Below are 25,515 nucleotides of genomic sequence, written 5' to 3' on the forward strand. Positions count from 1 at the left end.
ACTTGACTTAATAGTTAGGGAGATTTTTCTTGACTTACTTTTCAGTCAACTTTTCATTAAAATTGCCTTAATTGGAAGGTATTTTTTTGGCAGCTGGCTAATCAGATACAAGAAACTTGCCAAACTTTTAAGTCCCTTTTGTCGTCTGAACTTGCCCATTGTCTCCTTGTCATTTCCTGCATTAACCTTTTACAGATTTTTAAATTCTTAAATGACGTTTCTTCCAAGATCTCTACAGCATTTATCTCTTACAAATATTAATGCAAATTGCAAAACCATTTTCTAACTGCTTCCTCTGTAACAAACGCTCGTCCTACATTCAGGATGCTACTTTTAAAATCCATAGTTCAAAGATTTTCATGGATTGTGTTGTTTATTGTTTTCAGAACTGTTCCACCCATGTTCTTTTCTACAACTATGTTCCCTTCTCAAACAGCTCCATGTTTAAATCTTTAAGAGATTACTTTCCCTGCTGATTTTATAAAAATGCAAATCTAAAACTTAATCACTACATAATTATGAACAAAACAAATCAATTAAATTTTCTTTTTAAACTTTTATCTGACCTTGAATGAATCCAAGACTCTATGAACATTTTCCTTATATTCTAACATATTTTCTCTTCTTAAAACAACTATATACACAAAAGGTCCATTGTATGTTATCAATTCTTTGAAATAATCAATAGCTAGAGTTTGTAAAGTTAATGGTTGTTTCTTAGACAGGTACAAAGCAACAGCTTGTGAAATACTATTGAAATGTTTTCCTCCAATGTCCATATTAACAATCAATGTAGGGAATTCCTTCAATAATTTTGATTGAAGTTTAAATTCTTGTGTTTGCCTGCAAGAATGAGAGAGAGAGAAATAAATATATTTTATTTTATAAGAATAGAATTTCCTTACGCTAAACTTTGTTCAGTTTTGCTTCTTGCCACTGAACTCGTTAGAAATCCCACAAGAAATGGAAGGACTTCCCTGCGATATAAAAAAATAAAAATAAAAATAAATTTTTTGTTACTTTATAAATTTTTCTTATAACTCACTTTAATGTCCTTCGCAGAAGGAAATCTTTGGCAAGAATTGCCAACACCTCGAGTAAGGTGAAACACCGATTGAGTATTATTGGATCTTTATCCTTGACACGTTCAACAAATGGTTGCCATATTCGATGGACTAAAGGAAGTAGTTCATTTTCGTAGTCCTTCAGTAGTGGCAATCCACTTATAAGACACTCAAGCGCAACAATTTGTTGCATTTTGTTTTGTGAAGAAACAAATTTTATAATTTGTCCAATTATTTCATTTGTGAGCTTAATGTAACGAGGTAGTTCGGGTTTCATTTCTTCGTCTTCTCTATTTTCTTCTTCATCCAACTGATGATTGGCTTCTTCGTCTTGTTCCATTGTTTCGTTTGGTACAACGTCATTAATATTCATCATCTCGAGTTTGGGTTTATTAATAATATTCATCCATTTTGTAAAGAGATCCGATTCTTCTTCTATTTGCATTTCGCTAAATTCTTCATCTGGGGTCTTTCCAACACCCTCAACATGAACTGTCCATTTGGGAACATTTTCAAAGAAGACATGAAATACCTTGAGATAGGATATGACATTGTCTTTTTGATGTGCTTTGGCACATTCATCTTGAATAACTGAGAAAATTGATTCAATGTAGGCAACAGTATTGAGAGAACTATATCGGAAGACAACTGAAAGGATATCACATGCTGATTGGGTTTCTGAGGGCTGCAATAAAATAAATTATAGGTCTTTCTCAAAAAACAACAATATTCGAGATAATTACTCTTTTCAATAAAGTTCTCATATGATAGGAAATGTAGTCCGTGTATTCTTCAAGTAGTTCGTACACCTCATTGTAACCCAAAGCTTTACGCACTGCCGAAAGCGCGTAGCTTCCACACACATACACGTTGTAATTACTGCTGCCTGAAAATAAAATGATATTCTATTTATTAAAGAAAAAAACTTATTTATTTAAGAAGCAAGCATCTTGAAGCATTATTTTTTTAAGAAATTTTGTGAGGCAATATTATTATGCTCGTAAAAGTCCAAAGTGTAGTCCACACACACACTATAGTCCTGTGTGAACTAGGGCCTCACCAAACAGACTTCTTCCAGTTGCAGTGAGGAGTTGTAGTGGTGAGGTCACTTTCCACTTGTGCGCTGCACTTGGTCAGCAGCTTTTCTCTAATACGCTGTCCTGTGACCGTCGCTCTGGCTAAGTCTCCGTCGCTGTACAGCCCGTTCAGCTCGTCATTCCATCTTCTCCTCCCCTCACCTTCTATGCATACAGATCCGCAGATCAAGAGAAGACATTTTGTCTCGAAATGTCCCAAGGTTCTTTCATTCGCTTTTGAGATAGTCCATGCTTCTGTACCAAATTGTAGGACGATGAGCGTTTTATATAACGGCACTTTCGTCTCTCGAGAGAGGGCTTTGCTACTCAATTGCTTTTTTAACCCAACAAAACAGTTAATTTTTGTTTGATCTGAGGGCTGGTGTTGTTTTTTTCGTTAAAAGCGGATCCTAAGTAGAAAAAGTTCTTAACTATCTCAAAGTTACATCTGCGGATTGTGACGTTTTGACCGCGGCGACGACGGTCGTAATTGAGGCTATTTTCTTAATTTTTCTTTCCTCTGTCTGAATACTCACAAAAGCTCCATTGACATCACAATGAGTTCTTCCGATTATGTCAATGTCATTAGCATATGTTAGTAATTGGACCTACTTTTGAAAGATAGTGAATGCATCTGGAGATCGCTTATTGCGCGAGAAATCCCTGAGAAAATTGTCGCTGTTATTAAAGAATCGTACAACTACACAGGGTGTTTTGTATTGCACAATGGACAGCTTTCCGACTCCTTCGATGTGCGGCAGGAAGTGAGACAAAGAGATGTCCTGTCACCAATTCTGTTTTTGTTGGCGATTGACAATATGATGATTTCCGCGGTGGGTATAAAAGAAAGACACGGTATCCAATGGAGTCTGTTTGACAAGCTTAGCCACATAGATTATTCTGACGATATATGTCTCATGGCAAACAACACGGCAGGCTTAAATCAGATGTGTCATTCGCTGCAATTGAATGGAAAGGTGGCTGGCTTAAGGATTAACACAAATTAGACCAAAGTATTGACTACGGGCCAAAGCATACAAGTTATTCTAAGGCAGGGGACCATAGAGAAAGTCAAACAGTTTAATTATCTGGGAAGTTTTATAGCTCTCGATGGCGAAACGGACCTGGATGTTAACAGTAGAATAAACAAAACCCGTAGTGCATTTGGAATCCTTTCTCTTGTGTGGAACTCTAGCAAAATATCGCTATGCACCAAATTGAAACTCTTTGAATCCAAATGGAAAAGCTCTGCCAACATCTCGAGCAGACTTCAAGCTTTCGTTAACCGTTGTCTGCGCTCTATTCTGAAGATCCGGTGGCCGCAAACTAACGTTGGGCTGTGGAATAGGACCGGACAGAAAAAATTGGACGCAGACATCATGCAACGGAAATGGCGTTGGATAGGCCATACACTGAGGGAACCTGACGACAATATAGCAAAACAATCCTCCCAATGGAATCCCCAGGGTAATAGAGGCGTTGGAAGACCAAAGACAACTTGGAGGTCATCAGTTTTGAAGGAGGATCAGTCTCAAGGTGTGCCACAGCTGAGGTCAGTTGCGGTGAATGGTGATAGGTGAAAGAATGTTGTTGCTGCCCTATGCTCCAGGAGGAGTAAAAGGGCTGCTGTACTTGCAGCCGGACAATATATACATATATAAAAGATAGTGCCTCTAGTGGGAGCTCCGTTTTATTCATTTAAGGATGTTGTTAAAGAAATCGCATGACCGCCCATCATATTGTCAGTACACAAGCCGACGAGCTTGGCAAGGATGCCAAAAATAGACATGACTATATACAGCTCGTCTTTGTAGATGCCGTCATATGCAGCCTTGAAATCGATGGAGAGATGATGGGTGTCGATTTGATGTTCTTGTTGACTTTCCTGGTCTAAAACCACATTGATAAGGACCTATCACGTTGTTGACGATGGGCTTTAGACGTTCACATATTACGGCAGAAAATATTTTGTAAGCGATGTTAAGTCGACGGATGCCCCCATAGTTGGTTTTCTTCGGACCATATCTTAAAGATAAGTTAGTGCATGCTCCTAACCAACTTATCTCCAGCTGCTTTAAATAGCTCGGCATTCAAGCCATCTGCTCCAACGGCTTTGTTAAACGTCAGCTTAGATATGGCAATCTTTATTTTGGCTTAGTCTGGAAGACGGGATTGTTGCCTTTCGTCGTCTATGGTGAATAGATCATCCTGCCTGACAGCGGAATTCGGTTCGTTATCGCAGTTGTACAGTCTGCAGAAGTGGTCCTTCCATATCCTCAGCATTGACTGCGGTTCCACTGTGATGTTTCCACTTTCGTCTTTGTAGCCTTTGGTTCTAGATTTATGTACCTGTGAATTTCATTTCACCTGTTCATAAAACTTTCGAACTTCATTACAGCTTTTAAACCTCTCAATATTTTCGACCGCACGCTTCTCATGCCCTCTCTTTTTACTTCTGAGAAGTCGGTGTTCCACTCACCTCTTCTGCTTATAGAGCTCATGAGCAGCTCTCGTCCTTTTATGCAGCGCCACTTTGGGTGCCTGTTGTTTGGCTGCATTTGCCTGCCGACATTCCTCATCAAAACAGGGTTTCCTTGTTGGTGGTTTCTTGAAACCTAGCACATCAGAGGCGGCTTCTCTGATTGCATCTTGGCAATGTTGCCACTGGTTTTCTATACATTGTGTTGGCGGCAGAGAACTTCAAGAGAAGATTGGCGATCTCTCGCGATTGTAGCCGTTCGACGTTGTAGCTTCTCTCAGCACCTCCCTGTTTGGAAACCCGAAGTGCTACTGAAGTGTTCTGGTACCTTTTAAAATTAAAGACACATCTTAATTCAATAATTCATTTAATTAATAGTTAAGTTAAAATATAAAAGTATGAGTCTTTCTTTAATGGCGGCTTACGATTGAATAACTGCAAGACATTACATGTCAATGTGAGCTGTCAAAGTTGACTTGACAGAATGGCTGCGTTCAAACATCACACTCCTCCCCTCTTAGATGTAACTTCCAAATTACGAAGCCTCTCGGAACGTCTAGGCTCAGGTAAGGCTTGCTCTGTTTGTGATGCAGCTTCTGGTGGTTTTGATTGTTGTTGTTCTTGTTTCGGATCCGGTTCTTTATGAGTCTCTGGACTCCTATGTCGAAGTTGGTCTGAATGTCTGCGAACCGTTTTACCATCATCAGTTCTAACTAAATATGATACTGGACCCGTTTGCTTGCTTATTTCTGTAACGTTATCTTTTTTGGATGAACGAAGCGGTTGACTATCAGGGTGGATTTTATCAAAGTATGTCATCGGTCGACGCTTGAACAAGATTTCTGCCGGAGATTTGCCAGTAACTGTTGATGGTGTAGTATGACTAAGTAGCAGGAACCTTGCCAGGCGAAGCTTAACACATCCGTTGTTATTCCGTTTGAGATAATCCTTAGTAGTACGAACCATCCTTTCTGCCTGTCCATTGGTCGATGGGTGAAAAGGAGCAGAAAGGATGTGTGAAATAAGATTACTCCTACAAAACTGACTGAAAACCTCAGAGGTGAAGGCTGTTCCATTGTCAGATACAATTGAATCTGGTAATCCATGTGTCGCGAATATAGAACGAAGACTGTCGATTGCACAGCTTGTGCTTGTAGTAGATACTAATTTGACTTCTAGCCACTTCGAATAAGAATCTACTAGAATAAAAAAGATCTTACCTTGAAAGGGACCTGCGAAGTCTACATGTAGGCGTGACCATGGCTTTGAAGTTTCTTCCCAAGGATGTATAGTTGACTTAGACTTCTCTGGTCGAGATTCTTGACAGGTGATGCACCTTTTTACCATCGCCTCAATGTCACTACCTTGGCTCCAACGAGGTAGTGGTCCGAGTCGATTTTAGCTCCTCTGAAAGTTCGGATATCCATGATGCTGAAAGCGTGTCTAGCGTCGATCGTATTATGGTCAATTTGGTTAACTGTAGATAGATCAGGAGAACTCCAAGTTCCTTTGTAGATGTTAAGGTGTGGAAAATGAGTAATGGCTACCATGACGCCCAGGATAATTTTAATAAAGTAGCTAGAACATTGATAATAATGTTTTGTCTAAGAGCTCGAAGAACATATCTCTGTCATCCTTCTCTTCCGTTGCAATTGTAGTCTTAATGCGGATGGTCATAAGGCGCTCGTTGATGCAGCTATAGCACAAGACTTTTTGCCTATGTCTGGCTCCAATGACAAAGCCGCATCCAAATAAGCGCTGTTGGTTTTCTCGGTAGCAGTCACAATAGTAAATATCGCTGTTTTTCATCCTCTTTTTGCCCGGCCCATTCCATTCCATTTCCTGGATGGCGGAGTCTAGGGCCTCCTCTAATTTTTTGGCTACACGTGGTCTATTAAGAGACCTACAATTCAATATGTATAACCAAAGTTCCTTGTCCTTAAATCGTTTGCATGGGTTGTCAACAGTTAATTCCTTCGTATCCAAGGCTTATTGATGCTTCAGAACGAGTTTTTCTTTACGTGGTCAGGAAGTCGCTCTGACGCGCATAACATTCAACCTGAAAGACTAGGTCCTTCAATGAAACTCCTACTTGCCCTTGGAGCAAGAACCGCTTCTTACAGGCCTCAGCTTCAAATATGTCATAGTAGCCCTCTAAGGTGTTCAACCTAACTGGAACTGTAGGCACCGTTCATTCCATCTCTGGAATTCCTATACTATTTAATTTGACTAAAATCCAAGGGGTGCCATTGGCCATCGGTCTGTAACAAATTTTGTATTTTTTTTTAAAATGGAACTAACCTGCTTTGAGTAGCACTTTATGGAGTGCCTGAAAAACAAAAGGTTTAAACCGTTCTCCCATCGCCACAGCTACATTCCCAAGAGCATCCAAGACAATGCAAGTATGAAGTACATTTAGTTGTGCATCCGCAACATTGACTGTATTAAGTCTACTATCTGAAATATTCAATTAAAGTAAACGTGTTTAAGAAGGTTAAGTGTTGTATTTCATTCCTAACCTTCATCATCGGAATCATCTGAATTACAGTCTTGTACTCTTATCTCAATTGCAGATTCATACAAACCAGGCGTGCGGTCAACATACCAATCTGATTTCTGCAATTTTAAAAACAAAAGCAAAACGAATTCAGTTGCAAAAATACATACAACATCTCAAACCTTCTCAATTTTACCTTTTTGACCTTAAGTCTTTGCATTTCATCCGGATGCAGTGCCAAATGCCAATGACTTTCGTCTAGAAGTTCATTCAAAAACGTCTTGACAATTTCATCTCTCTTGCTGCCTGATTTACTGCTCAGTAAGATCCCCGTTATGAGAATAATTTCATTGACAATTTCGCAGCTCGAATGAAGCAATTCCATTAAATAGTCATAGACAACGTTACAGATCTCAGGACGTGCCAAATTCTGGCAAATATCACACAACAACTTAAAAACTCTCATTGAATCAACATTCTTAAACTTTCGCCAAGTGTTTGTATGCAAGACATGTTCATCTTCGCAAATATCTCGAAGAGCATACTCCTCGGCGAGCAAACTTGGATGCATTCGCAATTCAAAGGCAGAAATCAAGCAGAGACAAAATTCCTCGAGATTCTTGGAAAATGTAAACAGTAGCTTCAATCTACGATCGCAAATGCTCTGAAAAAATCCCTTAAAGAACAAGAATTCTGAATATTGTTCTTCTTCTTCGCAGCGATTGATGACACGCGGCAGCTTTGTGAGATGCTTATCGAACAAAACATCAACCAAGTCATCGAAAATCAAGCTACATTCGGAACGTTGAAGTGAGTTTATGCAGTTCGAGCACAGTTTCTGGATTGCCACATCCTCATCTTGAGACATGGCCATGATGGATTCCAATAGCTCGATGTTGTTGTCACCCAACCGTGAGGAACATTTCTCCAATAATTGGCAACACAGCTTCGCGTATTCGAAACGAATTCTTCTCGATTGGTTCGCCCTAAGAATTGACAACTTTGGGAGTAGATTTTTCAACTTTGAGGCTGTCTCATCGAACCATGGAGCGGTCCTGCCCTCTGACTGCAGTCGATTGAGTTGTTCTTCGAGGTCTGGCTTTGAATATTTGGGACTTTTTATGAAGCGATCTTTGTTATCGTCGATAGTTTGGGAATCTAGGGATTTGGTTACAAGGTCAATGAAGGATTTCTTATCGTATTTGGGCAATGATCCACTGTCGCCCTTGTCAAACATTATGAGGAGAATACGTCCGAGGGCTTTGATGGCAGTCTGGAAAGATAGAAAAGGTATTTGATGGGTTCTTTATGAGAACAGACCATTTCTTGTCTTACTGAAATCAATGTTTCTCCCAGTTTCTCATCTGATAACGCAGTTTTAAAGAGCTGCGTTATTACTTTTGGGACAAAGACAAACAAGGTATCGGCAACTTGGTTCCGCAGAACTATATCACAAGAATCGGCTCTGTCATGGACAAAGAACACAGCCATAAGGCAGTGAATTGAAGAAATTCTGAAAAATTTTAATCCTTACTTTTAGTCAATATATTTATAAAACCAAAAAACTCAAACCTTTAGAACTTACACTAATTTTCGATATTTTTCGAAGGCCACAAATTCTACAGACGTTAAGAGTATCTGACCCATGAATAAAGCTGATTCTTTGGTGTAATATTGCTCCAAAACATCCGAAGTTGAACGTTGGAATATCTCAGTAATGCATTCGATTGTAGCTAATTTAATTTCTTCAGAAAGGTTTGATTTTATAGAAGACTTGTCACATTCCCTCACTTGTTTGATGAGAATCAATAACATAGTTTTGATGGCTTTAACATCTTTCAAATAGGTTCGCGATATGACGGTTTTCATGAGTCTGATGATACCGGCTTGTAATTCGATGTTTTCCCTAAGTGATTATACTCAAATTGTAAATAGAAATTATATGGAGAGTTTGTTGTATTTTCTTACCCATTTAATTTATCTAATTTCAACATTAAAGGCATCAAAAGACGAACTTGAAACATTTGCATTTGAATTCCGTCATATTTTTGGAGTTCATTTTCGGCAGCTTCCAGGGTTTTTTTGTTCGGGGTTCGTATGAAATTTTCAACATAGCGCTTGGCACGCATAACAAACTCTTCAAAACCAAGACCCGACATATTTTAAATTGTTTTTAAATTTAAAATAATTTTGATTTTGTTTTTAACCGCACTATTGAGTGATTGGTAGTTTTTTTAGTTTATAAACTTAAAGGTAAACAGCTGTTTTCTGCCTACTGTCATGTGTCAAGTATGATGGAGGAACTGTTTGTTTTCTTCTAATTTACTAGGTTCGTTTGGAATCTTTTTCATAAGAGTCGGGAAAATGTGATATTTCTAAAATATTGGAGAGATTTAAAGGAAAAGTAAATATATCAATTACCGAATCTGATGAGCTATCAGTAGATGGAATCAAATGTTAGCGTTCACATTGTTATAATGATAAAAATGTCAAAAATCACTACGAATACATCCGAAAGTAATACCTTGAATTCTCTAAAGAGCAGAAATAATGGAATTCATTTGTTTAAGGCTGATTATAAAAACCAAGGGGTTACATGCAATTGTAAGTAAAGACTTAAGCCTAGTACATACTTGTGAACCATCTCGTGAACCCATACAAATTTCAGTTTTTGGTTCACCCGTGAACTTGCTCGTGAAGCTGAGTGGAGAACAAAGTGGAGAGTTTTCGTTCACGGGCAATTCACATGCAAAATGTACGGGAACTGTTGGTGAAGCTTTGACATTTGGTTTCCGCATTTTAAAGTTTGTGGCTGCTTGCGCGTTGTTCTAAAAAAAAAAGTTAAAATGGTGTCATATGAAATAGAATACCTATTTGAAGATTCAGCTGTTGAAGTTGACGATGTTGGCCTCTCAAAAACAGCAACAAAAAAATGTGTAAAACATCAAATAAGAGACGAAAGCCGACATCAGATGGGGACAAAATCAAGCTCTCCGGCTTCATCAAAGACGAGGATGGACATAATGTCAAAATTACAAATACAACAATTTAAACAAATGGGTTTTGGAGGGTGATACGTACGAAGGATTTATGTCTTCATTAGAGTGTTTTTGAAACGTCAAATGTACGTCAAAAGTTCACTTTCTCCACTGGCGAACGTTCACTTCACGAGGAAGTATGTACTAGGCTTTATGATTTTAAATTTAACATTTGAAGATTGTTTCTAAGAGATAAGAATTTTTTAGTTTTATTTCCTCAATCAGATTACAATCTTGTAGACTAGATGCTAATACAAAATATAGTACAATTGTTGTTGGAAAAATACTAATATAAATAAATAAATATTACTATAAGTTACATTTTTCATTTATAATTTACCATTAATAAATACAAGTTAATGATAAAAAATGACGATTAGTTTTAAAATTTTTTAGGAGGTTATAGTTTAAATATCATTTAGAACATATTTTTTAAATGATTCTCTTAAAACATCAAGATTAAAATCAATCCTATTGCAAATTAAATTCACTTCTCTTGTGTAACGCGTAATGGGTTCATTCCTGCCATAATTTGTACGATGAAACTGCTCAAAAAAGGAAACCGGTAGCGTGTATTTCTAGAGGGTGCATTTACACAATTAACTAGTCTTCGTAAAGGAGGACAAATGATAGGAAATGTTACGATGTCTCATATAAACATTACTGAAAATAACCCCTACTATCATAAAAAGATTGCATACCAAATAATAAACATCGAGAATAATAAGAAGGCCTTACAATCCTCCAGTTCAGCTTATAAAATGCATACCTTGTAAAAAGTTTCTGAACTTTTTCAATTCTGTCTATTAAATTATTGTAATAAGGGTTCCAAATAATGCTACAGTATACAAGAACTGACCTTACCAGTGAATTGTACAGAAATTTTAAGGTTTATGAATTTAAGAATTCCTCTGTGTTTCTTTTTACACGCTCTTAATTTGCATGGTTGATAGTATAATCAAACACTATGGGATTCGAATTTCGAATTTCGGAAACGCGACAAGATTTGACATTTAGAAGCATTTAACAGCTTGCACCAGTTGTCGAGCCTTAACAGATCTTCTAAAAGAAAAGCACAGTCAGTTTGACAAGAAATCTTACGGTAAAGTTTAAGATCATCCGCGAAAAGAAGGCAATTTGAATTATGAAAAATATCAGGTATATCATTTACAAACAACAAGAATAATAATGGACCCAAATGGTTTCCTTGTGGAACACCAGATGGGACCGAGATATATTTCGAGAGTGAGCTATCAATTTTTACTATTTGAATTCTACTAGCTATATATGATTCAAGCCACTTTAGTGGGGAAGAGTAAATACATAGAGAAGTTAGTTTGTTTATTGAGATTTTATGGTTAACTCTGTCAACTGCCTTTGCAAAATCTGTAAAAATAACATCTGTTTGCCACCCTTTTTCCATATTTGTAATAATGTTATTGCTTATTAATGCTAAGTTTGTTGCGGTTGATTTCCCTGCTACAAACCCATGTTGAGAAAATGAAATAATAATATAAGAAGCAATTATATTAATAAAATTGTTTGGACTCGAGAGAATGCCACGTATAATTTTCGGTGTGACAAACATGAAGTGCACAAAGCACAAATCTAGGATGCTGGCAGGTATCGTTTGACCTTGAGACTTATTGATAATCATTGCAAATGCCAATCTAATTGGAAATTTAAGGTGTTTGAATTGAATTGGCACATCTGTGAGTATAATAAAGATTCACGGTAATAACATATTTTTACCTCGAAATTTGCCATTTACAATTATGGCTTCGATAACATTTTTCATTAATTTTTTAATTACTAATCACGTGCCGTTGCACAACCATGGGGGATTCAAATTACGAAGCAAAATCACCGGACAGTTGTAAATTTGCGGTGGCATGCCTTGTATATCCAATTAGTCAAAGAACTCATTTGGATAATTTAAAGCTTCGCTTGCATCACAAACTGTATCAATAGATTTGTTTGACACCAATGCTCCTGGTAACAAATGTTGTATCTTGAGTTTTAATTCGTTGACATCCACATTTTTTGCTGCTAAAATTTATCTTTAAGCCTAGTACATACTTCCTCGTGAAGTGAACGTTCGCCAGTGGAGAAAGTGAACTTTTGACATTGCTCACTGGTACACACTTGTGAGTACACGTTGTGAAGCTTCACCAACAGTTCCCGTACATTTTGCACGTGAATTGCCCGTGAACGAAAACTCTCCACTTTGTTCTCCACTCAGCTTCACGAGCAAGTTCACGGGTGAACCAAAAACTGAAATTTGTATGGGTTCACGAGATGGTTCACAAGTATGTATACTATGCTTTATGACGGTCACTCACGTTTAGTGTATTTTCTGTGTATACCGGGAAATATCTGGTCAATAAGAGCATCTTGTAAATAAATAATCGTGCAGAAATCGACCGGTAATTTTATAAATCCAGTTTCAGTTGTTTTTACAATGTTTCAGCTGATGGATATTGAAGCATTTAAACACGCATATTTACTTTTGTACTTTTTCAATATTATGCCACAGTGGCGATGATTTTAAGCACGCGATGATCGTACGTTTAACGCCACAATTCAATTCAGTGTCTATTAAATCAGATGCATTTCGATTTGGTGAATGCATACCGAATGACTAAGTGGTAAGTTGGCAATGATTGTACATATCGTCACAGAATATTAAGGTAAGATCGTTGCACAGTGTACAATGTTGATGCAATTAAACAATAGCACTTAGGAATATAAAAAATAGATAAAAACCTATTCTCATATCAACCAAATATATATGCAAAATTTCATTGAAATTGGTTTAGCCATTTCGAAGGAGTATGGAACTGCAAATGAAAGTTACATAAGGTATGTACTTGGAGTGCTAATGAAAGCGAAGACGAGATTCAGGAAATATGAAAGATTTGACCAATTCAGTAGGACGATATTGTCTATCGCAAATACTACCTGTGCATGCTTATTCAATATAACCTTATTCAATATAACCCGTCTTAGACCTGTCTTGAACGTCATTAGAGCGAACTTGTTTTATTGTTGTATGGGCCTCTCACAAGTATACAGATCCATAGAGAAATTGCTCTGGAGGACCTGGCAAATTATGGCATCCACAATGATCTACGTTTTTTACGTGGAAGAATTCAACCCCTTTGGCTTCGCCTGACGTTTACGAGTTCATCCATATGAATTCAATGCATGCTATCACAATGGAGCTTCGACCTCACGTTTCGTTTGACAACCGTAAGGAAAAGAACGTAATGTGGCTCCAAAAGGAAACTCTAGTTCAATTATCTGAACATTTGCTTTGTCTGACAGCTCAAAAGCTGTAAAAAAAGGTATATATTTCTAAGAATCAATTATAACCAAATCTTAAAAATGTAGACATTGGGTGCTGTAGAGGTTGGGGGGTGAGGGGTGTAGTAAGTTATTAGTACGAGTGCTCATAAAACCTGTATAGGAGGAATTTTAAATTTTATTTATTAACATCGTAACAAATTTCACCCAAAATGTTAACAAATAATCTTTCAACCATGTAACAATGAATTTATCTTTCAAAAGTGAAAGAAAAAATTGCCAGCCATTCAACTTCCTGTAATCGTTTAAAATCGTCTAAACACCACTTTTTCGTATTTTCAAATAATTGGACGATTTCGAAAGAATTTGAAAACTACGAAAACAGAAAAAAAAGTCTGTCAAAATATCAAAAATGATGTCATACAAATAAAGGTGGAAGTATTGGACGAATATAAAATTGTTTTAATTTATGCAGAATATTAAGACCAGGTTCTTTCTCTGGGATGCAGGTGGTGCTGGTGTGGAGTATAAACTATCTATGGATATGATTTATCAAGGTGTTGGAAACGCAGTTGAAATGGCCGTCAACGAATGTAATGTCAAATGGTCAAAACAATTTCCAATTATAACCTTGGGAATATGCGACCGAAACAATCTGGGCAGGGGAGAGCGACAATGTGTTAATCTTCTAGATCTTTAGATTTTATAATATCTTAAATGCTTTTATGCTACTTCTTAATTAATTTTTTACATAGACTCTCATTATCTTTCAAGAAAATTGTGTTAAAATGAATCTATCATTTTTTTTTTGTATTAAGTCTTTCAATCGTATAAACAGACAATTTTAAATTGAAAGACAAAAAGTTTTTAGCATTTTTCAATCGATTTTCTACCAAAAAAGTGTCTGATATTTGGGTAAAATATCTACAAACTGTATAAACGGACAATTTTCACTGGATAAAAAAATTAGCAGTGCATATTAATTGGAAGCTTTTATTAGACTTTTGACAGTTCGGCCATTATTGGAAAATCTTTCAGTCATATGTACTAAACTTTAGTGCTACTGAGGTTTTTAAACATTAAAATTAAATAATGACCAAAAAAGAATGAACTCATATCGGGAACAACACAAATTTTCTTTAATAAGCAACTTGGAATTGACTAGTGCGATCAGACTTTAATGCCTACTCAATTACCAGGACCCATGTTCTGTAATTTGCGAAGCGATAAAACTTGTCGAGAAACGGTGAGAATTGAAACAAAACTCATTTTATCGCATAATCGGGTTTCTGTAACTTTGACAGGCGATAACTTTATCGACTGGAACAAACGGAATAGAAATACTGGAAAAATGCGATAAAATGGGTTTCTGTATCTCTAAAAGTCGATAACTTTTTCACATTAAACTTCAAAATATATCACTTTATTAAAAGCGGCGATAAGGAAGGAAAAACAACATAAAACTTAAAAATGAGCGAAGTCGCAAAGGTAAGTACAAAGTATTAAGGTACATAAATAAATGTACATAAATTGCTTATTATTGATAGAATAATAATAAATAAATAAATAAACTGTATTTTCAGAGATGTTCCCGGGTTACAAGGGCCCAAAAAGAATGCTTGGTGCAATTTATGGAGGACCACAAAGAGTTTGCCAGGGGGCAATTCAATTGCCCAAACTCCCACCAAAGCATTGAATATGTGGGAAATATTGGCGCTAAATTTAAACGCTATGGGACCCATAACAAAATCAATTGACCAGTGGAAAAAGGTATCCAAAACATTAGGCTCATGTATTGCATGTAATTTAAACATTTATTTCTTTTCAGTGTTGGACTGACTTGAAGTCCGGGGTGCGGAAGCAATGCAACTCCCGGAAAGCATTTTTTAACAGAACGGGAGGTGGCAGCATCGGGAACGCACCCCGAGATTTAAACGAATTTGAGGAAAAAATACTCGCAATAATCTCAACACATGCTGTGGATGGAGATGGGTTGACTCCCGAATCCGGGGTAGCTTTAAACACCGTAAATAAAACATATCCCCCTTATTTATAAAGAAAAAATATTGAAATGAAATGAAATTGTTTTTTTATTTTTGTTGATAATTTTAGCCTATCATTGAAATGGAATCCGATGAGTGTCCTGAAAGCCAACCAAAAAAGGTAAGAAAGCCAGAAAATTCGGGCTACAAAAGCGCATTAGAGGAGGCTAAAATGATGCAAGAAGCATTTGAGCTCAGATTCGAAAAGCTCGAAGAATCCAATGATAAAATTTTCAAACAAAATGAAAAACTTATTCAACAAAATGAAGATTTGAAACGCCAAAACGAAGAAATTAGAGCTCAAAATGAGCATTTTGCGGCTAAACTCAATACTATTTTCACTCAGAATGAGGATATTCTTAATGTTTTTAAAAGTGTTTAGTATTGTATATATTATGTGTTTATTTGTGTTTCCTTTTTTCCTATAATTTTTCTTATTTAGTTTACCTTACTTTATTTATTTTCTCAGTGAATGTGATTTGTGAATTGTTCCTTTAAATTAATTTATGCTTTTTATTTTATTTATGTTTTTATAATGCTTTTGAAAAAAAGACAATAAATTCGATTGTGGTTTACTTTGCAACTGTTATTTTTGAAGTTCCATTTGTTTTAGTTTTATTATTGTGATTTTATAACTCTAATTTTTGTTTGTATGATAAGAGTGGTTTTTCTCCCAATTTTACTAAATCTCTACCAATATTATACTACAATGCGATAGCTGGTGGAAAGGTTAAAAAGACAATATACTAAGTTGAGAAAAAAAATAAGTAGCCGTCATTTTTTGTCAACTGTGCATATTTATTAAACAAATAACCCTTCAATACCCTTGCCCTTATTCATATATTATTTTGTTTTTTTTTTTTCACAGGAATTCTCATACAAGACACAATATCTCGGTGTGGCAGATAAATTATTCAAATTGATGAATTTGTTCTCGGTGTACCATCACCCATCCGCAAAGAAATAAGAGCATCACTTAAGGCACTTCTATCAAATGTGTGTGACCCAAGAAGAAAAGTTAAATCAACCGAATTCAATGGAAGTTACTAAAGCTGAGGAAGCTGAATTAAAAAACACTGATATACAAAATACAAATGTAATCACGTGCATCCTTCGGAGGACAAAAACTCATTCGATTTCCATTTCGGACAAAAAGTCAACACAATGCATAGTGGATAGATAATGAAATTCTAAGAATCTTACTAGTTTAAGAATGTTATCTATCTCCTACTTGTATGGAGATATAAATAATTTTAAAAATGTATCATTAAAAAATTTCGTTTGTTTTTTTACTTAAATTTAATTTCCTAAATACAAGCCAATAATGACGGTGGTTTGCATGTAACACTTAAACGAATTTCGAGCTAAATTCTTGTGTTACATACAAACCACCTTTATTTCAAATATTATTGAAATGGTGCTAAGTTTCAACTTATGTCACTTAAGTGTTTTTTACAATCATTTTGAATTTTTTTTTTGTATTAAGTCTTTCAATCGTATAAACAGACAATTTTAAATTGAAAGACAAAAAGTTTTTAGCATTTTTCAATCGATTTTCTACCAAAAAAGTGTCTGATATTTGGGTAAAATATCTACAAACTGTATAAACGGACAATTTTCACTGGATAAAAAAATTAGCAGTGCATATTAATTGGAAGCTTTTATTAGACTTTTGACAGTTCGGCCATTATTGGAAAATCTTTCAGTCATATGTACTAAACTTTAGTGCTACTGAGGTTTTTAAACATTAAAATTAAATAATGACCAAAAAAGAATGAACTCATATCGGGAACAACACAAATTTTCTTTAATAAGCAACTTGGAATTGACTAGTGCGATCAGACTTTAATGCCTACTCAATTACCAGGACCCATGTTCTGTAATTTGCGAAGCGATAAAACTTGTCGAGAAACGGTGAGAATTGAAACAAAACTCATTTTATCGCATAATCGGGTTTCTGTAACTTTGACAGGCGATAACTTTATCGACTGGAACAAACGGAATAGAAATACTGGAAAAATGCGATAAAATGGGTTTCTGTATCTCTAAAAGTCGATAACTTTTTCACATTAAACTTCAAAATATATCACTTTATTAAAAGCGGCGATAAGGAAGGAAAAACAACATAAAACTTAAAAATGAGCGAAGTCGCAAAGGTAAGTACAAAGTATTAAGGTACATAAATAAATGTACATAAATTGCTTATTATTGATAGAATAATAATAAATAAATAAATAAACTGTATTTTCAGAGATGTTCCCGGGTTACAAGGGCCCAAAAAGAATGCTTGGTGCAATTTATGGAGGACCACAAAGAGTTTGCCAGGGGGCAATTCAATTGCCCAAACTCCCACCAAAGCGCATTGAATATGTGGGAAATATTGGCGCTAAATTTAAACGCTATGGGACCCATAACAAAATCAATTGACCAGTGGAAAAAGGTATCCAAAACATTAGGCTCATGTATTGCATGTAATTTAAACATTTATTTCTTTTCAGTGTTGGACTGACTTAAAGTCCGGGGTGCGGAAGCAATGCAACTCCCGGAAAGCATTTTTTAACAGAACGGGAGGTGGCAGCATCGGGAACGCACCCCGAGATTTAAACGAATTTGAGGAAAAAATACTCGCAATAATCTCAACACATGCTGTGGATGGAGATGGGTTGACTCCCGAATCCGGGGTAGCTTTAAACACCGTAAATAAAACATATCCCCCTTATTTATAAAGAAAAAATATTGAAATGAAATGAAATTGTTTTTTTATTTTTGTTGATAATTTTAGCCTATCATTGAAATGGAATCCGATGAGTGTCCTGAAAGCCAACCAAAAAAGGTAAGAAAGCCAGAAAATTCGGGCTACAAAAGCGCATTAGAGGAGGCTAAAATGATGCAAGAAGCATTTGAGCTCAGATTCGAAAAGCTCGAAGAATCCAATGATAAAATTTTCAAACAAAATGAAAAACTTATTCAACAAAATGAAGATTTGAAACGCCAAAACGAAGAAATTAGAGCTCAAAATGAGCATTTTGCGGCTAAACTCAATACTATTTTCACTCAGAATGAGGATATTCTTAATGTTTTTAAAAGTGTTTAGTATTGTATATATTATGTGTTTATTTGTGTTTCCTTTTTTCCTATAATTTTTCTTATTTAGTTTACCTTACTTTATTTATTTTCTCAGTGAATGTGATTTGTGAATTGTTCCTTTAAATTAATTTATGCTTTTTATTTTATTTATGTTTTTATAATGCTTTTGAAAAAAAGACAATAAATTCGATTGTGGTTTACTTTGCAACTGTTATTTTTGAAGTTCCATTTGTTTTAGTTTTATTATTGTGATTTTATAACTCTAATTTTTGTTTGTATGATAAGAGTGGTTTTTCTCCCAATTTTACTAAATCTCTACCAATATTATACTACAATGCGATAGCTGGTGGAAAGGTTAAAAAGACAATATACTAAGTTGAGAAAAAAAATAAGTAGCCGTCATTTTTTGTCAACTGTGCATATTTATTAAACAAATAACCCTTCAATACCCTTGCCCTTATTCATATATTATTTTGTTTTTTTTTTTTCACAGGAATTCTCATACAAGACACAATATCTCGGTGTGGCAGATAAATTATTCAAATTGATGAATTTGTTCTCGGTGTACCATCACCCATCCGCAAAGAAATAAGAGCATCACTTAAGGCACTTCTATCAAATGTGTGTGACCCAAGAAGAAAAGTTAAATCAACCGAATTCAATGGAAGTTACTAAAGCTGAGGAAGCTGAATTAAAAAACACTGATATACAAAATACAAATGTAATCACGTGCATCCTTCGGAGGACAAAAACTCATTCGATTTCCATTTCGGACAAAAAGTCAACACAATGCATAGTGGATAGATAATGAAATTCTAAGAATCTTACTAGTTTAAGAATGTTATCTATCTCCTACTTGTATGGAGATATAAATAATTTTAAAAATGTATCATTAAAAAATTTCGTTTGTTTTTTTACTTAAATTTAATTTCCTAAATACAAGCCAATAATGACGGTGGTTTGCATGTAACACTTAAACGAATTTCGAGCTAAATTCTTGTGTTACATACAAACCACCTTTATTTCAAATATTATTGAAATGGTGCTAAGTTTCAACTTATGTCACTTAAGTGTTTTTTACAATCATTTTGAATTTAAGGAATGATTTCAAAAAATTCCCATGTAAAAGTATTTTTTTATTTTTTAAATTTCAAAAATAAATGTTGAAACGTTTTTTAGATGGAGTTTTTTTGAAATAGTTTTTTAAATTAAAAACGCTTTCCGGAACTAGTTAGAAGACACAAATAATAACTCAGAGCAGTTTCAATCATCCCAATGGAGCACGTAGTTTTGAAATGACAGTAGTTTGTATGTATCACTTACAAGAATTTCTCTCTAATTTCATACGAAATTCTTGTAAATGGTACACACAAACCACTGTCATTTCAAAACTACAAAACTAATTTTTTCCAGTGGCGATAAGTGGGGAACGAATCGTTTAATTTTTTAACGATGCGAAAAGTTATCGTCAGAGTTACAGAACATGGGTCCAATGTTATTCAGAAATAAATTTAAAATGAAACAGATCTATTCGAGCTGCAATAAAAATGACAGAATTAAAAAACAACGGTGCACTAGATGACGTCACGGTCACTCCTCCATCAAAAAACAACAAAATCGTAAACAAAGCATGTCAGTTCGTCAATTTTCGCCCGGCATATGATTTGTTTTTCCACATTTTAATTAATTTATCCAAAAGTCACAAATAATCAAAATGGGTTTCCTAACTGTTCTCAAAAAAATGCGTCAAAAGGAAAAAGAAATGCGCATCCTTTTGCTGTAAGTATAAAAAATCAAAATCCTTTAAAAGGATCCTCTCTCATAATTTGTGTTCCTCCAAACTCAAGTGGATTGGATAATGCTGGAAAAACAACAATTCTCAAGCGTTTCAATGGCGAACCAATCGATACCATTTCCCCAACTCTGGGTTTCAACATCAAGAGCTTAGAACACAATGGTTACACCTTGAATATGTGGGATGTGGGTGGTCAGAAGTCCCTGCGGTCTTATTGGAGGAACTACTTCGAATGTACCGATGGATTAGTGTGGGTTGTCGATAGTGCCGATCGAATGCGTCTCCAAACTTGCAAATCAGAGCTAGAAGTTCTGTTGCAGGAGGAAAGACTTGCAGGTGCTACTCTACTCGTCTTGGCCAACAAACAGGATCTCCCAGGAGCACTATCGTCACAGGAAATAAAAGAAGTAAGATGTTATAATGATGACCATTGTTTTTTCCTTAACTTATTTAATGATCTAATGGCTTGTAGATTCTGGAGTTGGAAAACATCACAACCCATCATTGGCTTGTGCTGGGAGTCAGCGCTGTGACCGGGGAGAAACTCCTCACTGCAGTCGATTGGCTCATTGCTGACATCGCTAAAAGAATCTTCACTTTAGATTAGAATAAATAAAGAATAGATTGGATAGGAAACTCTTGAAATATAAACATTAAAAACCCGTTTTAAAAACAAACAAAACCATTTTATTTCTCGACTAAATACATTTTGTACAATTTCTCTTCCTCTGAAGACCTGAACGCATACTTTAAATTGACTTTGGCTATCTCCGTGAAGCCCTCATCCAGCGAGGGCTCTTTGAACTTCTTCTTCATGGTGTTCATGACCATTTGATTGATTTTCGTGTGCTTGGAGTCTGTGAGTTGACGAAAAGCGATATTGTGTTGAATCTGACTGAGACTGGAATTCATAACAAAACAGCGACAAGGAACATTGAACTTCTTTGCGATTTCTACGTATTTCTTCCTAGTTTCCACGTCGACATTGGTGTTGTCTATGACACATCTCTGCGTGGCCTGGAGGGCCTTTTGACAGCGCGAAATACATGCTGCAGAACTGCCTAAAGTGTCTGCATTTAGGACGGTGTATCCCAAGGGTTCCAATGTGCTCCTGCTGAACTCACTTTTCCCAGACCCCGGCAGACCGACCATAACAATCAATTCTGATGGAGAATCTGATGGGATCTTTGTACTCGCTGGCTCCAGGTGTAGCAAAGTTGATGGCAGTTTTGTAGGATTAAATTGGGGCAAACTGAACGGCAAGGGTTTTTTGCCAAGGAAGTGCTCTTCTGGCGTGAAGAAGGGTAGTCCGATATTCAAGGCAAATAATCGATCACAGCACGAATGGTCAGGTTTCTTTTTTCCCTCAGTACCTCGTCCAGCAGCGTCGCCAACATAAATACTCTCCTTGAGGTCGATTTGGATGCCGTCATTTTCCTTTTCACACAAATGCTTCCACATGCCTGTCACAGGTTTCCTATAAAAGCCATCACCAACGGCTATGAACACTTGAATGGGGAGGTTCAGTTTGCCACAAATTCCTTTGATCTTCTGCTTGAAGTCTTCGAGTTTGGTTTTCCCTTTGGCGATTCCTCCTTGATTTGTGAAGAAACATATTTTGTAGCCATCTTCCGACAGCTTCTTCAACTTTGAAGGAACTTCTGGGTATATAATTTGCCAGTCGTCAATGTTCTTAGGGAAGACATTGCCTGATTTTGTGGTGATAATGGTTCCATCCATATCGTAGCCGGCGACTTTTTTCGAGCTTTTTACCCCTTTGGGTGTGTAAATCACAAGTTTTCCATTGTCGATACTTTGCCAAGGATCCTTCGAATCATCCGATGATGGGACAGATTCGTCATCATCGATTGCCATTGGTTTCTCCTCACTCGACAATGTTGGCGGTGGTGGTTTGAAGACAATTTCAAAAGGATGTCGACCGTAGACTATTTCGAGCACATCACCGTGCAATGCGACTACTTTGGTACCTTGGTCGGCCATAAAACCATTGAGTGCGCATGGATTTACCCCGAGGACTTCAAGTGTCACCTGGCATTTGTCCAAATCGACGTCGAGGAGCAACTGTCGTTTGGAGCAACGTACATCACGAATACCGGTTTCCTTACTTCGACCAATTTCATTCTTGCCTTTGTTTAGATGAATTGTTTGGAGTTCGGGTAGCTTAGGTTTTAACATACAAACTCGATTGAGGCTTTGAGTTTGTTCGATGGATTTTTTGAGGAATTTCGCAAGAGACATAATACGGGAATATGATTCACATATAATTAAAATAAACAATAAAGTTATATGTTCTGTTTTGTTTTGTTGGGAATGAAAGATTTGATATTGTGCTAAATGACACTGGAAACCATGGGAAAGCCATTTAGAAGGATTTCCTTATCTGAAATTTAGGCTACCGGTGATGTTATACGAATGAGATTTAAAAGTAATGACTTTTTTATTTACTTAATCTCTATAGTAGTAGTCCCCGTGGCATGATGGTTACTGCGCTGGACTGTCATGCGAGAGGTCTTGGGTTCGATCCCTGCCTATGCCATCTAAACTTTGTTTTTATGGGTACTGCCTCTTGCGGGGAATTGACAAATTCTCCAAGAGTAATTCTTGTCATGAAAAGTGCTTTCCCAAATTTGCCGTTCGGATTCGGCTTAAAACTGTAGGTCCCTTCCATCCCTGGCAACAGTACTTGCACACATGAATGGTTTAGAGTTGTCAGTCACTAGGCCCTAGTTCTCAAACGTACTGTTGCACCAGCCATTTTATTTAATCTCTATGAATTTCTGTGTTATGAAGTAAAAATTACTGTCAGTCAGAATATTATTTTTTTCCATCCAGTATAAACTAATTAGTATGAGCGAACAGGCTCAGTGGGCAGGTTCAGGCGACATTTTGCTAGAGACCATCCGTAAATAAGCTCTTCTTCGCACCTCTAACAAAATGTCACCGTCCGGTTTTTTTGCCGTACGGTCAAAGTCGTATAGTGTGGAACAAGCGTAAGAGATTTAATTAGCATTGTTTTACTATTTTTCACTTGGAGGAAGTGACAACCATAACATTATCATCTAAAAAAATCCTTAAACCTTTATAAGTCCATGATAAGTTGTGTTTTGTAATGTTAAGAAAAAAAATCCTTATTCCTTTCCAGTATGACAATGAAAACTTTTACAAAAAACTTTGAATAAAATTGTGCACTATTTAAGTAAGTTATCGAATTGTGAAGGTAGATTTTTCATGGCTTACTTGAACTTTTGAAAAAGCTTGTTGATGACAAGAAAGAAAGGTTTTGAAATTCGTTTATTATTTTTAAATCTATCTTTCCCCATATCTAGCATGCCAATGATACAACTTTTAATTTTTTTGAAGCATTCAAAGTTTTATAAACAAAATTAAGTCAAAAAAGTTTGCGCGAGTTAACTAGATGTCGCCCCCTTAAAGTCTATCCGATAGTATGGGGCGTTTTTAAAGTGTGATGGTTTTCAAAAAGAAATGAGACGCATATTATTCAATTCTATGGATAAGAATTTAGCTTTATTATAAAGATAAGAGCTTGCCATTATGTTTAAAAAGTTCTATGTGATACAAGTTAGGGTCCACATGTCAGCAAAAACATTCGGAATATTCTCGATTCCAATGCCTTATTAAAATAGACCAGCGACTTCACAAAAACCCACGAAAATAGGCCAACGACGTCAAAGTGTACGGTCTTGGTAGCTAAGACACAATCCCATGATGTGATATAGACATATAGTGCGCTCATCAAATGTTTCCTTCAAAAAATGTAAGCGTTGCTAGAACTGAGCCATTATTTTGGTAATAAATTAGCACAAGAGTATTTATTTTGGAGTAAGTTTATTCATTATAAAATGACAAACAAAACTGAGAATAATTCAAGTGACAGCTGTCGAAAAGACATACTCCCAAAAAAGTTTTGTGGGATTAAAAAACAAACGTCTTAGAAATACCCTAGGCTAGGCTTTATATACAAGACAAGTCAGTCAAAGTGGTTTATTAACTTACTTACTTAAGGTGGCGCTGCAGTCCGGGGCGGACCTGGGCCTCAACCAACATGCGTCTCCAGCCAGCTCGGTCCCTAGCTAGCTGTCTCCAGTTTCGCACGCCAAGTTGGTTGGGGTCCTCTTCCACCTGAGTGCGCCACCTGAGTCGCGGTCTTCTTCTACTGCGCCGTCCCTCGGGATTGGATTCGAAGACCTTCCGGGCTGGAGCGTTGATGTCCATCCGCTCTACATGACCTAGCCACCTGAGCCGTTGGACTTTAATTCTGCTAACTAAGTCAGTGTCGCTGTACAGCCCGTACAGTTCGTCGTTATATCTTCTCCTCCATTCTCCATCTATGCGTATGGGTCCATATCACCCGAAGAATTTTTCTATCGAAGCATCTCATCTTTCTTTGACAGGGTCCAGGCCTCAGCGCCAAAATGAGAACCGGGATGATGAGTGTCTTATAGATGGTGATTTTAGATGCTCGAGAGAGGACTTTACTTCTCAATTGCCTTCTAAGTCCAAAGAAGCAGCGATTTGCAAGAGTTATTCTTCGTTTGATTTCAGCGCTGGTGTCGTTGTCTGTGTTGATAGCGGTGCCTAGGTAGACAAAGTCCTTAACTACCTCAAAGTTATAGCTGTGCATGGTGACGTTTTGTCCAAGTCGTCGTTGTTCACTGTCCTTTTTTGATGACAGCATATACTTGGTCTTGCCCTCATTGACCACTAAACCCATCTTCTTCGCTTCCGTCGCAATGCTCAAAAACGCTCCACTGACATCACGCTTTGATCTTCCAATTATGTCAATATCATCTGCATATCCGAGTAATTGGATGGTCCTTTGGAGGATTGTGCGTCTAGTGTTGACAGTTGAGTTTTGAACAATTCTTTCCGGAACGATGTTGAAGAAGTCGCCTGACAGTGCATCGCCTTGTCTAAAACCTTTTTTGAGATCAAATGCATCGGTAAGATCTTTTCCGACCTTGATAGAGCAGCGTGTATTCTATATCGGCATTCTGCACAAACAGATAAGTTTGACAGAATTGCCAAAACTAGACAGCTCTGTAGAGCTCTTCCCCATAGATGTTGTCATACGGAGCTTTAAAATCTATAA

At 36.5% G+C, this 25,515-nt stretch overlaps 5 protein-coding genes across 8 annotated transcripts; 3 read left to right on the top strand and 2 right to left on the bottom strand.

The window, feature by feature from the left end:
* Positions 1–536: 536 nt before the first annotated feature.
* Positions 537–9,363, bottom strand: LOC129942000 (TELO2-interacting protein 1 homolog). Its single transcript, XM_056050793.1, has 10 exons — positions 9,085–9,363; positions 8,702–9,022; positions 8,452–8,629; positions 7,313–8,389; positions 7,139–7,235; positions 6,921–7,076; positions 1,808–1,950; positions 1,046–1,749; positions 906–977; positions 537–843 (listed from the first exon to the last, which is right to left on the bottom strand). Exons 1-10 carry the CDS (start codon positions 9,273–9,275, stop codon positions 558–560), a joined length of 3,225 nt encoding a protein of 1,074 aa, XP_055906768.1. The 5' UTR covers positions 9,276–9,363; the 3' UTR covers positions 537–557.
* Positions 9,364–14,687: 5,324 nt separating this feature from the next.
* LOC129942114 (uncharacterized) lies at positions 14,688–16,878 on the top strand. Of its 3 annotated transcripts, XM_056050925.1 has the most exons (5): positions 14,688–14,948; positions 15,044–15,230; positions 15,289–15,486; positions 15,573–15,623; positions 16,371–16,878. In XM_056050925.1, exons 2-5 carry the CDS (start codon positions 15,159–15,161, stop codon positions 16,467–16,469), a joined length of 420 nt encoding a protein of 139 aa, XP_055906900.1. In that variant the 5' UTR covers positions 14,688–14,948; positions 15,044–15,158; the 3' UTR covers positions 16,470–16,878. The 3 variants fall into 3 exon arrangements, with proteins under 3 accessions (XP_055906900.1, XP_055906897.1, XP_055906899.1); XM_056050922.1 differs by lacking the exon at positions 16,371–16,878 and having other exon boundaries at positions 15,573–15,903; XM_056050924.1 differs by lacking the exons at positions 14,688–14,948; positions 16,371–16,878 and having other exon boundaries at positions 14,967–15,230; positions 15,573–15,903.
* A 519-nt stretch (positions 16,879–17,397) lies between these two features.
* Positions 17,398–19,649, top strand: LOC129941932 (uncharacterized). 2 transcript variants are annotated; one of them, XM_056050711.1, is made up of 5 exons: positions 17,398–17,658; positions 17,754–17,942; positions 18,001–18,198; positions 18,285–18,335; positions 19,083–19,649. In XM_056050711.1, exons 1-5 carry the CDS (start codon positions 17,641–17,643, stop codon positions 19,179–19,181), a joined length of 555 nt encoding a protein of 184 aa, XP_055906686.1. In that variant the 5' UTR covers positions 17,398–17,640; the 3' UTR covers positions 19,182–19,649. The 2 variants fall into 2 exon arrangements, with proteins under 2 accessions (XP_055906686.1, XP_055906685.1); XM_056050710.1 differs by lacking the exon at positions 19,083–19,649 and having other exon boundaries at positions 18,285–18,615.
* A 525-nt stretch (positions 19,650–20,174) lies between these two features.
* On the top strand, positions 20,175–21,066 carry LOC129941382 (ADP-ribosylation factor-like protein 2). The gene is made up of 3 exons (XM_056050006.1): positions 20,175–20,368; positions 20,437–20,791; positions 20,857–21,066. Exons 1-3 carry the CDS (start codon positions 20,304–20,306, stop codon positions 20,989–20,991), a joined length of 555 nt encoding a protein of 184 aa, XP_055905981.1. The 5' UTR covers positions 20,175–20,303; the 3' UTR covers positions 20,992–21,066.
* LOC129941380 (uncharacterized protein F21D5.5) lies at positions 21,045–22,725 on the bottom strand. Its single transcript, XM_056050005.1, has one exon. It carries the CDS (start codon positions 22,641–22,643, stop codon positions 21,072–21,074), a length of 1,572 nt encoding a protein of 523 aa, XP_055905980.1. The 5' UTR covers positions 22,644–22,725; the 3' UTR covers positions 21,045–21,071.
* Between the last annotated feature and the right edge of the window lie 2,790 nt (positions 22,726–25,515).

Source organism: Eupeodes corollae, chromosome 1, assembly GCF_945859685.1.
Source record: "Eupeodes corollae chromosome 1, idEupCoro1.1, whole genome shotgun sequence".
Classification (NCBI taxonomy): domain Eukaryota; kingdom Metazoa; phylum Arthropoda; class Insecta; order Diptera; family Syrphidae; genus Eupeodes; species Eupeodes corollae.

Bases quoted from the DNA above. Each gene is read 5' to 3' on its own strand.
- LOC129942000 (XM_056050793.1), bottom strand. From the start codon at position 9,275: ATGTCGGGTCTTGGTTTTGAAGAGTTTGTTATGCGTGCCAAGCGCTAT. The intron at 7,236-7,312 runs GTAAAATTGAGA...TTAAAATTGCAG, and splicing joins AAAGACTTAAGGTCAAAAAG to AAATCAGATTGGTATGTTGA. The intron at 7,077-7,138 runs GTTAGGAATGAA...TGAATATTTCAG, and splicing joins AGATGATTCCGATGATGAAG to ATAGTAGACTTAATACAGTC.
- LOC129942114 (XM_056050922.1), top strand. From the start codon at position 15,159: ATGTGGGAAATATTGGCGCTAAATTTAAACGCTATGGGACCCATAACA. The intron at 15,231-15,288 runs GTATCCAAAACA...ATTTCTTTTCAG, and splicing joins CAATTGACCAGTGGAAAAAG to TGTTGGACTGACTTGAAGTC. The intron at 15,487-15,572 runs GTAAATAAAACA...TGATAATTTTAG, and splicing joins CCGGGGTAGCTTTAAACACC to CCTATCATTGAAATGGAATC.
- LOC129941932 (XM_056050710.1), top strand. The intron at 17,943-18,000 runs GTATCCAAAACA...ATTTCTTTTCAG, and splicing joins CAATTGACCAGTGGAAAAAG to TGTTGGACTGACTTAAAGTC. The intron at 18,199-18,284 runs GTAAATAAAACA...TGATAATTTTAG, and splicing joins CCGGGGTAGCTTTAAACACC to CCTATCATTGAAATGGAATC.
- LOC129941382 (XM_056050006.1), top strand. From the start codon at position 20,304: ATGGGTTTCCTAACTGTTCTCAAAAAAATGCGTCAAAAGGAAAAAGAA. The intron at 20,369-20,436 runs GTAAGTATAAAA...TCCAAACTCAAG, and splicing joins GAAATGCGCATCCTTTTGCT to TGGATTGGATAATGCTGGAA. The intron at 20,792-20,856 runs GTAAGATGTTAT...AATGGCTTGTAG, and splicing joins CGTCACAGGAAATAAAAGAA to ATTCTGGAGTTGGAAAACAT.
- LOC129941380 (XM_056050005.1), bottom strand. From the start codon at position 22,643: ATGTCTCTTGCGAAATTCCTCAAAAAATCCATCGAACAAACTCAAAGC.